A 16,125-nucleotide genomic window follows, 5' to 3' on the forward strand; every position below is an offset into this window, starting at 1 on the left:
TAAAACATTGTCAAAATTGACCCCAGAGGAGTTCTGCAGGCCAAACATATACTTGGATGCAAGGGGTCCCAGAGGAACACATGCTTGTGGAAAAATGAGTGGCTTTGGGCATGCTTTTATGCAGAATGGAGGGCATTAATGGAGCATCGGAGTAGCTCTTCTTCCTTCTGTGCACTATAAATACCTTTTTCAAACTATGTTTATTTTTTTCTCTTGTAGTTTTATTGTCCCACCCAGGAAGCAGTTTATATTTTATGTTTGAATTTGTTTTAATGTGAAGTGTACAAGCAGAGTAATGTCATTTACTATTGAGAAAGTTGCTTAATCATTGATTAAACTTCTAACAGCACATCCATAAGAGCTGCAGAAATTCTACATTTTAGCTCACATTTAATTTGACTGATTCTGGAGGCAAACGTTTTTGAAGTGCAGTCCCTTTTTAGGATGCTGCATTTTGTATTTACTCCACCTGAACTTTAGTTTTTCTTATCAAAACGGATATGCTGTTGGTTGTAAGAAATATTAGTCACTATCATCAATTTTGATTTCATATTTCTTTTATTACAGAAGCTTTAGATATCCTCCTGGTTTCTTTGGACCAGGCTCCAGTGAATTCAGACCAAATTGGTGTACTGTTTTTCATTGCTGAATCCGTTTTGTATAGGATTTGTTGTGATGCAGTACAGAAATCATATTTGTATTCAAATGAGGTCAAGCTTTCAAAGGTATTGTATGTTTTAAATATTGCATTATTTTATTTTTTATACTACTTATAGTATCTATGTTGCTTTACAAACTGAAAAATGATACTAATTCATGCAATTACGCTGCTAGGATATGATTTGATTGGCAGAAAGGCACATCTCTGTCCTATGGGCAATGAGAAGAAAAACAAATGTAACGTCCCCTCAAGTATTATGTTGCCAAGGGCTGCACAAGAAGAATAACCCCCACCTGCACTCGTGGGTATGAGTGTCAGAGTGGGGGGTTGAGGGTTGCATTAGCGCCTCTGGGATAGATAATCCAAATGCCCTGATCCTCTCTTTTGTGGGTCCCTGTGGTTTCCACCCCCACCCCTGGGAACAGGGTACAGTGCAGAACATCACCACTCTACTGTAAACATTCAATTCATTTACTATTAACAGGTAAGTAGAACGATGCATACAGCGATGATACAGCAAAAGAAGGGAAAATAATTATTACTAGCACGAGACAATAAGCATAACAGTCACGAAATGGTCCAATATTACTTGCTATTAAATCTAGCAACCTGCAGAGTCCGCCATGGCAATGATCAGCTTGAATTATCCATAGCAGTCTATTGATTTGCTACTTTGACTGCACTCTGGAAAACTTTGTTTACCCAAATCTCTAAGGGTAATTCTCACACCAGTGTGTCAGAATGTGTTCTACTGTTCCTCTCATAGTCCCCAGTCCAAGAATTGTATACCCCTTTAAAGCATAATCAATGAAGGCTGTATTAGTTGAAATGTAGTGGCACTCTCTAGGGAAGCTCCAATCAGAGAGGCTAGTTCCCCACCCTGATGCAGGGAGTGAAAATTCAGGGCAGGTCTCTACTCAGTTAGTAGCTAACAGCAGTGTTTATCTGACAGATCACTGATGCAACAGTCTGATGTCAATATTGCAAGGCAGGGACAAAGAATGAAAGCATAACCCGTTGTACTGCTGCTGCTGAACAATTTAGGGCTACTTAGCTGCAATGGGTCCTGCAGTGGGGGGGGCGTAAACTCCTGGCTCCTGTAGTTGAAGCTCCTGAACTCCTTCTGCTGTGCACTCTGTCTCCTGGTAGCTGTGGTCAAAGTGGGGAGGGGGGATCCTCTCCCAAGCACAGCTCTCTGATCTCTCTCTCCAACTGCTCTCCAACACTGATATCTCTCCTCTCTTTTCTCTAGTTCCTTTAACAGTTTAGCTCAGCTTGGTAGCTAGGCTCATTACCCAAAAAATGCAGCACTGATTCCTTGTGCTGTAGGCTTTGTTTTTTTTTCTCTTTTCTGATTGGTCTGAAGTTCTCATCCTCTCTCTGGGTAATGAGCTGGCTCCCCATTGGCTCATGATAGCAACTGAACTTCCTGTGCCTGGTGTAATCAGATGCCGGCTGGTTTCTGCAACACCACAAGTCTCATGCTGGATTTAAACTGGAACAGTTGTCACCAGTCCAGTTTTTCTTTTCTGGTTTACACTATATATCATTGTGCCAGGTAAGGTCAGGAGGGCAGGGACCCAAATCAGGAAGTCCGGCCACATCTCCCCACCCCTTTACTGGAGAGCATGCCATCACGCTTCTGAAAAGGAAACCAGGTTAACATGTAGTATCTGCAAAATACACATTCATACTGACTAGCCAAACAAAGGCTTGAATTTATACATGTTTCAATCAAGGCAACTTCAATAACATTTCGCTCAAACGTTAGACACATAAAAAGGAATTCATAACTGTAAAATATTGTAGCACATGACTATACATTTGCATTTGCTTTATCAAATTGCACTTTATAGGGAATTTCTCTGAGGCCTTGGCTACATATCCCTTTTTTGGCGGCTTTGCTCACTGAGGCCCTGGCTATTTATTCTTTTTCGGTGGCTTTTCCCATCTCCAAGTCCCCATCATAGTCCTCTCTTCATCCTGGTGGGTTTGCACTTTTCCCCGCTGAAGAGTTTCGAAGTTTTTGATCTGCAAGGAGTTGTTGCCTTCGCAAGACTTTGGGGGCTTTGTATGATTCAAGTTTTGGCGGTTAGCCAGCAGAGGAGTAGAGGGTGGCTGGTAAGGTGTGCTGCTCGCTGACTCATGTCGCTGGCGGTAGGCAGATAGGCCAGTGATGCATGAGAAGAAATAAAGATAGAAAGATTTTGCTGTTGGGTCTAGTTGAGGCAATGAACCACTCCCTTCTTCCTGCATGAAAGTCACAACTTTGTGGCACACCTGAGGTTTCCATGAAGGGCCGCATCTGGTTCCCCTTGGCCCACCTCTGATTTAAACTCTTGAATCAATGTCAGGATGTCAAACTTTGTAACATGTTGCTCTGTTATCATTTTAGCTTCCACACTGTTAAGCAGCATTTCTATTACTATTTGATCCATTTCAGGCCTTGTCTTTCCCTCTGCTGAACTTTGATAGAATATACGTGGATTTTATTTTTCCATAGTCCAACTCCAGTTAAGGGAATAGTGATTTACCCTTGAATTAAGCGAGTTACTCTCCTGATGACTACGGCAGTTATGAGATAGGTTCAAATGAGACATGGTCTGGCTCAGCTTTCTCACTACCACAAGTTACTTTGTGTGTCTAATATCGCATACTTAAAACTTTTGTTATATTTTGTTGAGCACAAGTTCCTTTGTGTTTCTAATATCATCTCTCAATTAAAAATTTGTCTGTGTGGGCGCATTCTCCCTGATGAAAGAGTCTCAGAGCATGTGCAGGTAGAGAGGACATAAACCTTGAAAAGCACAATGAGCAAAATGTTTTATGGAAGCAAAGGGAGCAAAATGTTTTACTATGACAAAACCAAATAAAAATAATAATATTAATGTTAATAATAATAATAATAATAATAATAATAAATTACAAAACAGATTACATGATAGCTTTGATATTTCAAATACATTTCATTTTTGAAAAAGATATGCAAGAACTTCTATCCTTAGGAAACAAAATTGGAAGTTGTGATTCATTTTCTTTTCACATTTTTTGCAACAAACTGAAATGTGTAAGACACAGAGAATCAAATTACAATATTTTGTTACAAAAATCTGAGAATGAAATTGTTATGTTTATTGCTTGTCACATAAAATACACATTCTTTATAAAGAAATGCCCAGACAATATTAGTCTGTTTTTCAATCTGTCAGCATGCATTGTGTTGTGTTTAGTAACAGAGTGTCAACAAACAGTCTGATTTATCTTCTATTCACATCTTTTAAAAAAATCAAACAAAAAATAGAAACAAATCAGGGAGCATGCCGCCAATATATTTTGTTAAACATGTTTATATCATTATCCCAGGACAAGCAGGAAGATAGTCCTCACATATGGGTGACATCATCAGATGGAGCCCTGGTACGGAAAACTTCTGTCAAGAGTTTCTAGAAACTTTTGGCTGGCACTGTGGGCCTACTGAGCATGCCCACCATGCCATGATATTCTCAGCCACAGGGGTCTCCCTTCAGTCTCTTTTTTTCCACCTTGCTGTAGCAAAGCACATCAGGAGCTCTGTAAAAACAATTCCGTCACATTTATGCAGAAGAAAACTTTCCAGTCACATATTTTCAGTCACAAATTTCTCATAATTGGTCTCCTTTCCACATAGTCTCAGTGAGTACCTTTTTCAGATATTTTTTGATCGATTCCGGTTACCTTAGCATCGATTCCCGCCGGTCATCGACCGTTATTAGGCCAAAGTTTCATCATGGCCTCGGGTTTCAAAAAGTGTCTGGATTGTAACCAGACTATGTCTATCACTGACCCACATTATGTTTGTGTTCTCTGCCTGGGATCAGGCCATGATGTCCGGGCTTGCCCATCTTGTGCCCAAATGACACCAAAGGGCAGATGTGTTCGGTTAGATAAGATGGAAGACTTGTTTAAAAAGATTCCATCGACGTCATCGACATCATCACCGAGGATAACTCCTCCCTCAGACACTAAACACCGAGGTGAAAAAAGACCCGATGACCGTCCATCACCGGCACCATCCACAACCTCGATAGCATCGCCTTCGGCATCGAAGAGCCATCGAGAAAGGAAGCAAATCGACATCGATCTGTAGATCTAATGGATGAACAGGTGTCGACATCAGGATCCAAATCCATTGGATCGATACCGAAGAAAGTCCGTGTACTAGAGCCAACTCCACCGGCTATACACGTGGAACCGCAGCACTCTCCACCAGGCTCGGTGTCTGAGGAAGTGCCACCACATCTTATCGTGGAAGTGCCTGTAGCGCCAACAGTACCTTCCTCGGTGGCAGTGGATACTGTCCTGATTTCAAGGGAGGAAGTGACTTCTTTAGTCCAACAGGCGGTCGTCAAGGCTCTACAGAATCTGCAGCCTCCGACAATGCCACCGACATCGGCATCATTGCCGGTACCGGTAGCGGATCAATCCATTTTTCAGCCTTTGCTGAATAAGCTCGATGCCTTAATAGAGGTATTTCCAACAGCACCAAGTCCATCGACGCAGCCATCGATGCCACCGATGACTCCAACCATTCAGGTCCACGGATCATTGGAGGAGGAAAGAGGAGACTCCGATTCTGTCCCAGGTCCATCAGGACTCCATCGACGCCGATTCCCAAAGAAACCCTCAATGCCTCCCTCGGATCCATTGATGCCAATTCATCCAGGTCCCTCGGGGGATACAAGACATATATTTCCATCGAGACCTATCAATTCCCCATCGATGCCCTCATTGCCAAAACCTCCAAAAAACATACCAACAAAAGCTATGTTTAAGGCAAAACACCATCTGCCTTCAGATGATCTCTCCTTATCATCTCCAGCAGAGGAGAGAAAGAAATCCCCGCCTGAAGACCTGTCATTTTCCAGTTTTATTAAAGAAATGGCAGAGGCAATACCATTCCAATTACTAACAGAGGAAGACACCAGGCATAAAGCATTAGAAGTACTACACTTCGTAGATGCACCTAAGGAAATTATGGCTATTCCAATCCATGAAATCCTTTTGGAATTGCAGCAGCGAATGTGGGAATACCCCTGCTCAGTTCCTGCAGTAAATAAAAGAACAGATGCCACTTATATAGTGCAGCACGCTCCAGGATATCAAAAATCCCAACTACCTCACCAGTCTATAGTTGTGGAATCGGCTCAAAAGAAAGCCAGAAAACTGAAGCCTCATTCCTCTGTCCCACCAGGAAAGGACCAAAGCTTCCTGGATACATTAGGGAAAAAGGTCTACCAAGGTTCCATGCTGGTAGCACACATAGCAGCATACCAGCTATATATGACACAATACCAGAGAAACGTGTGGAAACAGGTGCAGGGTATTGTGGACAACCTTCCACAACAACATCAACAACCTTTGACAACGTTGGTGGAAAAAGGACTAGAATCAGAAAAGCACAAGGTAAGAGCAGCTTACGACGCATTTGAGACTTCAACCCGTCTCTCTGCCTCTGCAATCAATGCAAGACGATGGGCTTGGCTCAAAGCCTCAGATCTCAGACAAGAAGTCCAAGAATGTCTAGCCCATCTACCTTGCAATGGAGTCAACCTTTTTGGTGAAAAAATTCAAGCTACGGTGTCTCAATTGAAAGACCACCATGAGACCCTTCGTCAGCTCTCCAAACTGCCAACGGATCAACCATCCTCTCTCAGGCGACCAGCCCGCAGAGATACGAGGCACCCTTTCTACAGACCTAGGAGGTACTATCCACCTACCTCTTCAGGATGTCAATACCGCTCCCGCAAAGAGGCCGCCCACGTCAAACCAAGCAGCAGCAGAAAACCCAGCCACCACCCCAAACTGGACCAGCAGCGGGTTTTTGAACCAAACCAGAGAACAGAAGCCTCTCTCTCTCTAAACCCTATACCCTCCCTACCAGTAGATTGTCGACTTCATTATTTTCAACACCAATGGAGTCACATCACAACAGACCAATGGGTATTAGCCATACTAAATCGGGGTTATCGCTTAAAATTCAAAACAATACCCCCGCATTCTCCTCCCATTCCATTTTGGACAAACATAGTCATCACACCTGAACTCCAAGTAGAACTCGCTACTTTGCTGACTGCCAGGGCCATTGAACCAGTTCCCCGGTCTCAACAAGCAACAGGGTTCTACTCCCGCTATTTCCTCATTCCTAAGAAAACAGGTGGCCTTCGTCCTATCTTAGACCTTCACAATCTCAACAAATGTCTTCACAAAGAAAAATTTCGGATGGTATCCCTGGGATCTATCATTTCATTGCTTCAAAAGGGAGATTGGCTCTGTTCTCTGGACCTTCAAGATGCTTATGCTCATATACCAATTTCCATACAACACCGCAAATACCTACGTTTCTTGGTGGGAAAAAAACACTACCAGTATTGAGTCCTTCCATTCGGACCAGCCTCTGCACCTCGAGTATTCACAAAATGTCTGGCAGTGGTAGCCGCAAATCTAAGGAAACACTGTATTCACGTGTTTCCATACCTAGACGATTGGCTCATCAGATGTCCATCCAGGCAGGAGTTCTCTCTGCCTTGCAAACTACTATAACCCTATTGCACCACTTAGGATTTCTCATCAACTATCAAAAATCCCACATCAAACCATCTCAGCTCCTCACATTCATCGAAGCAGACCTCGACACCTCGATAAGAAAAGCTTCCCTCCCAGGCGACCATGCAGACACTTTAGCTCGCCTGGCAAACATCACAATTCATCACCAGTTCACATCTGCTTTTCAAATTCTGGTACTACTAGGACACATGGCCTCCACAGTACATGTTACTCCTATGGCGAAGTTAGCCATGAGAAGAACTCAGTGGACTTTGAAATTTGGCTACAAGCTTTCCAACCATTGTCAAAAAACATTCAAATCACACACCAGCTATGCCAATCACTTCGCTGGTGGACAAATCAGACAGCATTGAAAACTGGTCTCCCATTCCAACCGGCAACTCCGCAGGCCATCCTGACTACAGATGCCTCCAACCTGGGATGGGGAGCTCACATCAACGATCTTCAAACACAAGGGACGTGGACCACCCTCGAGAAACAGTTTCAAATAAACTTCTTGGAACTTCGAGCGATATGATATGCCCTTTATGCCTTCAAAGACTGCCTCTCAAACAAGACTGTGCTGATTCAAACAGACAACACAGTAGCAATGTGGTACATAAACAAAGAAGGAGGCACGGGCTCTTATCTCCTCTGCCAAGAAGCAGTACAGATTTGGGCTTGGGCTCTAGAGCACTCAATACAGCTCCGAACAACTTATCTGGCGGGCATCAAAAACATCCTAGCGGACGATCTCAGTCGACATTTCAATCCCCTCGAATGGTCGCTGGACCCACATGTAGCGAGCAAAATCTTTCAACGCTGGGGTCGCCCAACCATAGACCTCTTTGCGTCCACACTGAACCACAAAGTGGAAAGGTTCTGCTTCCTCCACGGACGTTGACAAACAGTCCCCAGAGATGCATTTACTCGCCCCTGGAACACAGGACTTCTATATGCGTATCCTCCAATTCCGCTAATAGCGAAAACTCTCGTGAAGCTACAACAAGACAGAGGGGCGATGATCCTCATAGCCCCGTACTGGCCCCGTCAAGTATGGTTTCCCATACTCCTCGACCTCTCGATCTCACAACAAATCATACTGGGCATATAGCCCACTTTCATAACACAGAATCAGGGCAGGTTGTGTCATCCCAACCTGACAACTCTTGCCCTAACAGCTTGTATGTTGAAAGCTTAATTTTGCAACTACTTAATCTTTCAACTCAAGTCTCTAACATTCTAGTAGCTTCATGAAAGCCTTCTACACGTAAATCTTACCACTTTAAGTGGACCAGATTTACGAAATGGTGCCTTCAAAAGGGTATAGATCCTTTTTCCTGCCCCACTTCTTTACTGGATTACCTATGCCACCTATCGGATTCTGGTCTCCAGACATCCTCTGTAAGGGTACACCTAAGTGCCATAGCGGCTTACCACAAGGGTGTACGCGATGCACCTATAACGGCACAACCGTAAGTAGATTCATGAGAGGTTTACTACACCTTAAACCTCCCATTAAACCACCGGTCACTGAATGGGAGTACTAACCAGGCTCACGCGTGCACCGTTTGAGCCTCTACACTCTTGTGAAGAAAGATTCCTCATATGGAAAGTATTTTCTTAGTAGCCATTACATCGGCTAGGAGGATCAGTGAGTTGCAGGCTCTCATCACATACTCACCTTACACACGGTTCCTACATGACCGAGTAGTCCTTTGCACTCACTCAAAGTTCTTACCAAAAGTGGTAACAGACTTTCATATCAATCAGTCAATAGTCTTGCCTACTATCTTTCCAAGACCACACTCTCATCTGGGAGAGAGAGTTTTACACACTTTAGACTGTAAACGTACGCTAGCTTTCTACCTTGATCGCACAGCGGTCCATAGAAAATCCACCCAACTCTTTGTTTCTTTTGACAAAAATAAACCAGGAGATGCGGTAGGGAAACATACTCTATTCAACTGGTTAGCAGACTATATAGAATTCTGTTACGAAAAAGCTAATATTCCTCTCCAGGGGTGAGTAAAAGCACACTCAATAAGGGCCATGTCCACCTCAGTAGCACACTATCATTCAGTGCCTATCCTTGACATCTGTAAAGCTGCAACATGGAGTTCCCTTCACACTTTTGCAGCTCATTATTGTCTAGATAAAGAAGGACGACAATATTCAGCCTTTGGACAATCTGTTTTAAGGAACTTATTTCCAGCATAACTCCAACTCCTTCTACATCCATTCTGCTGTGATTTAGGCTGCCTCATTCTTTCCAGCAGTACACCAGTTGTTGTGCTCATTGCACAACAACTGGTTATTTACTCTTTCGGATAGTAGAAAGACTAGGGGGCACTCCATGAAGTTAGCATGGGTCACATTTAAAACTAATCGGAGAAAGTTCTTTTTTACTCAATGCACAATTAAACTCTGGAATTTGTTGCCAGACGATGTGGTTAGTGCAGTTAGTATAGCTGTGTTTAAAAAAGGATTGGATAAATTCTTGGAGGAGAAGTCAGTTACCTGCTATTAAGTTCACTTAGAGAATAACCACTGCCATTAGCAATGGTAACATGGAATAGACTTAGTTTTGGGGTACTTGCCAGGTTCTTATGGCCTGGATTGGCCACTGTTGGAAACAGGATGCTGGGCTTGATGGACCTTGGTCTGACCCAGAATGGCATTTTCTTATGTTCTTATGTTCTTATGCTGTTGGTACAATATAAGAATGACTCAGCCTGTAGCTTGCTAATCACCCATATGTGAGGACTATCATCCTGCTTGTCCTGGGATAAAGCAAAATTGCTTACCTCGTAATAGATGTTATCCCAGGACAGCAGGATGTAGTCCTCACAGAACCCACCCACCTTCCCGCGGAGTTGGGTCCGATACGTTTTATTATTTTATTTTTTTAGCTCAAGCAAATTGCTACAAATGAGACTGAAGGGAGACCCCTGTGGCTGAGAATATCATGGCATGCTCAGTAGGCCCACAGTGCCAGCCAAAAGTTTCTAGAAACTCTTGACAGAAGTTTTCCGTACCAGGGCTCCATCTGATGATGTCACCCATATGTGAGAACTACATCCTGCTATCCTGGGATAACACATATTACAAGGTAAGCAATTTTGCTTTATTATAGATAGATTAAAAATACACACACAGACACACACTTCAAAAACAAAAACTGCTTATGGAATTCTAGTATCATTATTTCAAAATACATCTCGAGTCACTTCAAATGTCTACAAGTTTTCATTTTTGCAAACAAAAAAAAAAGATAAAAAAACGGTGCTGTTTTACAAAATGAGGTGTGCTCATTATGCAGTCGATAAGCTCATTTGATCTTTATCAATATTTGGCCTAACTAGTTGGCTTAGAGCCATCTGGGGGTCCCCTGCATTTTTTTTGACAGACTTGATCAGATCCACAATTGTATTTACATCCTTGTTATAAATCCCTGATATCTCAATTTTATATTGCGCCAGCACCAATATACTTGTGACATACTCGAGAGACAGTCTATAGCAAAACGCTTCTTAGTTTCTGCCTTTTCACATGCCAGCACCATTTCAGATACTCATGATATTTTCACCCCGGTATTTCCAAGATACATGCGTCACAGTCATCGAATTGGTCATCTTAGCAACATTTCTTTATAATGTAGTACACCATTGATTTTATGAGTGAATTGAATGTGCTGTTATGGTAAAGAGCGTGTGTGCATGTTTGCTTCTGAAGCCCCAGTTCATACCACAGTCTCATGTCCTCCATATCTTCTGGTCTTGAAACCCATTTGCGATCTCTATGTTTACCTTCCACATCTTCTGATTCTTTGTTGTTACAAGCACAAAAAAACAGCACAAGCAGTACATTTGATTGCCGATGAATCTTTCAGCTCTTTGTTTTCTCTGGTCAGCAAAGATCGGTCAGTGAGCTGTAACTTAAAATGTTTACAAGATTGAGAAAGCTGCTCTAAAAACTAGTTTTTCTGTCATAACACCCTCAAAAAAATTAAAAATAGGCTTTTTCCTCTGCTACTATGGCTGAAAACACTTCTAATTTGTTAAAGTAGTCCATCATCTGGGCATCTGCTGCTGCTTGGTACAGTTCCATGTCCATGCAATCTATACAGCTATCACTGTTGTCTTTGTCCACTGCTGGATCTGCATTTTCTCTGTCCTCTTCATTATTGAACAAGTCTTAGGAATCAAATAATTTTTGTGCCAAAATGGCATCTTGTCTATCTCTGCATCGGCCAGCCCTTCTTCGTGTTCTTCTTCGGTACCGGTAACGCCCCTCCCCCCCTAGTATTCCATCAAATTTCCTACAGCCTGGTATCCTTTCTAATCCCCTTTGAGCTCCTTAATTATGTAGAGGGGCTTACACCTTGTCTTGAGAACCAGGGCAAGTATATTAAAAGAAAGTGTCTGTGCTAATACATATTGGTAGAAAAAGACCTCAATGATAAACTAATACCTTTGACACCCATGATATATTTGGAAAGCACAGATTTTTTTCACTTACAGCTTGCTATTGGTCTCTTATTTGGACCTCCTGGTTCTTTTCTGTGTACTGCCTCTTTGTTTTCATCTATTCCCTGTTCTTGAACCGTGTATTGTACAGGCTCAGATTCTTGAGACATGTGTTGTACCAGTTCAGTGTTTTCTGCTGCACCCTGCTCTTGAGCTTTGTAAACTAAAACAGGAAAAGGCCTATAAAAATGACAATGCCCTAAAATACATGTGCTTACATTAAAACAGAGAAAGCCTATGAAAATTGCAAGGCCCTAAAATACACAGGCTGTTGTGTTTGCATAAAACAGTTTGTATTTTATTAGGAGCTTCTTTTTTCTGTTTTGCTGTTCTGCTAGTATAAAACATATAGGGGTAGATTTTAAAAGTTTGCGCGCGGGCGTACATATGTGTGCACTACCCAGCGTGAGCACATGTACACCCGATTTTATAACTTGTGCATGCGAGTTATAATATCAGGGGTTGGCGTGCGCAGGGGGGTGCACAATTGTGCACCTTGTGCGCGCTGAACCGCGCAGCCTTCCCCTGTTTCCTCCCCCCTAACCTGACCTTCCAACCCCTTCCCCTAATCTTTCCCCCCCTAGCCCTACTCTAACCGCCCCCAAAACATTTATTGTACCTTTTGCGTCTGCCTTCAGGCAGGCATAAGTTGTACGCGCCGGCTAACTGCCGGCATGCAATCCCCAGCACAGTGGCAAATATGGCCGCTGTGCAGGGAGCCTGTCCCCGCCCCCGGACCGCCCACACCCTACCCACGCCCCTCTCCTCCCCGCCCCTTTTTGCAAGCTCTGGGAGTTACACGCGTCCCGGTGCTTTACGCGCTCCGCCGGGCCTTATTAAAATAGGCCCGGTGCGCATAACCTTTCTAAAATCCGGCCCATAGCACAGTTTTAAAAAGATAGATTAATAGACACATCATCTGCTTTTCACATTTTGAAAGACCCAAAAATAAAAACTTACTTGTTGTGCCTCCTGCTCTCTTAAAACATTTCCACTTTGCAGGGCCTTGTATGTATGACCTGCATGGATAATGCTATGTCTTATACACATTGGGGTAGATTTTACAAAGTTACGCACACGCGTACTTTTGTTCGCGCACCAGGCGCAAATAAGAGTACGCGGGATTTTAATAGATACACGCGTAGCTGCACGTATCCATTAAAATCCGGGGTTGGCGTGTGCAAGGCTGCCCAAAATCGGCAGCCTGTGCGCGCCGAGCCGCACAGCCTGCCTCCATTCCCTCTGAAGCCGCTCCAAAATCGGAGCGGCCTTGGAGGGAACTTTCCTTCTGCCTCCCCCCACCCCACCCCCAGCCCTATGTCAATTTCTTTGTGTTCTTCTTCGGTACCGGTAACGCCCCCCCCCCCCCCCCCCCCCCCCACTAATATTCCATCAAATTTCCTACAGCCTGGTATCCTTTCTAATCCTCTTTCAGCTCCTTAATTATGTAGAGGGGCTTACACCTTGCCTTGAGAACCAGGGCAAGGCTCCCTAACCCACCCCCCCAACCCTATCTAAACCCCCCTACCTTTATTCCAGAAGTTACGCCTGCTCCAGCTGCCCAATTCTCCGGCCCGGGAGCTGTTTCGGAGGCCTCGGCCATGCCCCCAAAACGCCCCCGGGCCGGAACCACACCCCCGGACACGCCCCTGAATGACGTTCCGCCGCGATACGCCCCGACACGCCCCCCAGGAAAGCCCCGGGACTTATGGGCGTCCCAGGGCTTGCGCTCGCCACCGAGCCTAAGCAACATAGGCTCGGCGCGCGCAGGGGGAACTTCGGGCAGGTTTTCGGGGGGTACGCGTGTATCTTACGTGCGTACCCCTTTGAAAATCTGGCCCTTATACTTTTGTTTCCTCAAATGCTTTTTCTTCCTGTAATAAGCATGCTCTTTTTGGATTTGTAAGTATTTCTCTTCTTGAACTGTGAAATAATAAAAACATATAATGATATAAGAACCCACTACCCATGGCCTGTTTGTTTGTTAAACACAGCATAATAATAAAACTAAGAATGCTTATGTTGCTGGTTTAATTTTTTCAGCTGCCTTTCTTTCTGAGGTTGAGTTGTCAGTTTTCCATCCTATTTTTTTTTTAATAAAAACAACTTATGATTAATATTAAAAATAGAAGCAGTTGTTGGTTAATGTCATAGTGCAATTTTTTTCTAAAAAATTTAACTCGCCTCTTTTTCAGAAGAAAAAAAACATCTTTCCCTGTAGCTTCTGTGTACTGTTTAGTTCAGTGCAGGCAGCTGACCTCAAGGTCAAATATCAAATTCATCACAAGACAGACTTTAGCTGAAAAGATTTTATTAAGTACGTGCATATGGCAGGACTATTGAAATATTATAGTTTCCCCTATTGTTGTATATGATGTATTTTTGTATAGCCACACAAAAATGATACTGGCTGGCCCTGAGACTATCGCCATTTTGACTTCACTATGGAACTGGTCTCAGGGCCAACTGGCGCCATTTTTAAAAGACAAATGGTGCAGGAGACAAGTGGGCATACTTCCTGCACCTTTTAATACCCAGTACTCAAATTGGACCCCACAGGAGGGATAAGTGGGGGCCCCGGCACCATTTTTGGGGTAGGAGGCAGGGCGGGATCCGGGGAGCTCCCTTCATTATAATTTTTTTTTAAATGTTTATTTTGTTTCAGTAAAGGAACTGAAACAAAATAAACAACAAAACAGTATGTGGAGAAAAATCCCTCCAAAAACAAACAAAAAAATTAACTGAATTTTTGAGGCTGTAGATCTATATATCTATTATATACTGTATATAGATATCTAAATATATAATTCATATCTCTATCGTTGCACTTTGATGCAAATTAATTATTTCTTTCAACAGATTGGATTTTTGACATTTTTGAGACTTTTTGTTTTCCACCTTTCTGACCAATTAATACCTTATAAGGAAAATAAAGTTCGGCTTTACACATTTCTACAAGGTAAAACATTATGTTTTTGTCTTTACTATACCAAAATACAGAATTATTAACAGCACATGCTGTCATGTAGTCCAGATTAGGGAATTGTCTTGAAAATCTATTGCACTTAAAAAAATAAATATTTAACTCTCTTAACTGTGAAGGACATTTTACAGCTTCTATAAGAAAATGTACTATGTATGGAATTTTGTCAGGGAGAAAAAACTCTGGCTGGCTTTGAACTGGGTCTCTCCTGGTTGAGTGTTGAAGCAGTGCCTCTGATGTACAATGTAGTTCCATTAATTGGAAGATGGGCAACCCAGAAAGAGTAAGTCTACAGCTTCAAACAAGCACCTGAGGCCCTGCCCCTGAGGATCTGGACTGGTCCTCAGAAGTTCAAATGGAACTGCTGGGAACACCTAAGTGTTCTTTGGAACTTGAATGCTAGAAGGCCAAGCCAAGTTTAGTTGTTGGACTCAGAAAGTCCCATGAGTGCTCATATCTATGTATCTGTCTATGGGCCTCATTTTCTAAACAGATCGCACGCGATAAGGGACGTTTCGCACGCGAAATGTCCCTTATCGCGTGTGATACCAAAATGGGGGTGGGGTTGTCCCCGGAAGAGGAGGAGTCGGGGCATCACCGGGGCCGACTCAGCGAAGACGCCGTGGACGACGAAAAGGTAAGGCCCTTTTCGCTTCCGAGTTCGCCCCCAATAGCTACACCTTCTATGGTGGCGCTATTGGGTGTGAAACCGGCAGCGATCGCACCGCGATGGTGCGATCGCTGCCGGCTAGCGCAGGCCCGCCCCCCGTTTCGGCCCCCCACCCCTCATTCCCTAAAGTATCGCAGGCCTGCGATACTTTAGAAAATGAGGCCCTATGTGTTCCTGTATTTAGAAGAGTATTGTGGAAGTCTTATTTAAAATACTATGACATTTATCTAACTGTGCCAAATATGTAGAAGGTTGATTTAGTTGGACTGTCCTGGTCTGGATCTTGGACTGTGTTTGTGTTATTCCTTTGCTGAATAATTTTACCCTACAGAAATGTAAGTCATGTTGTTTTACTTCTCTTTAAATAACTCTGAATAAACCCCTGCTTATACTTTAAAAACTGGAATGGACTCAAATTGCCATGAACTCCTGAACCTGATTGATTTTTTGCAAATTTTCACAACACAGAAGTCCATATTCAGTGGGCTATTGAGTAGTAAAGTTACCCTGGTAACTTAATACAGATATTCAGCAGCACTTAGCTGGATAAAGCTGCTGTTAAATATGTCTGTGCAATGTTACCTGGGTATTTTTCTGTCCAATTTCAAACAAACTACTTATGTTTCAGGATGGCCAGAGGAATCTTGTATTGTGCATCTTGCAAACTTACTGTTAGGGGAAAGCCAGGTGGCCTATCAAT

At 43.2% G+C, this 16,125-nt stretch overlaps 1 protein-coding gene across 2 annotated transcripts in view; it reads left to right on the forward strand.

Moving 5' to 3' along the window:
- The window catches only part of TMEM232 (transmembrane protein 232), a 512,842-nt gene that overhangs the window by 108,994 nt on the left and 387,723 nt on the right, over window positions 1–16,125 (forward strand). For both annotated transcript variants that reach the window (XM_029571869.1, XM_029571874.1), the window contains exons 5-6: window positions 568–725; window positions 14,632–14,731. In XM_029571869.1, the coding sequence (XP_029427729.1) occupies window positions 568–725; window positions 14,632–14,731 (258 nt within the window). The remainder of the gene's footprint in view (window positions 1–567; window positions 726–14,631; window positions 14,732–16,125) is intronic.

This window comes from Rhinatrema bivittatum, chromosome 1, assembly GCF_901001135.1.
Source record: "Rhinatrema bivittatum chromosome 1, aRhiBiv1.1, whole genome shotgun sequence".
Lineage (NCBI taxonomy): Eukaryota > Metazoa > Chordata > Amphibia > Gymnophiona > Rhinatrematidae > Rhinatrema > Rhinatrema bivittatum.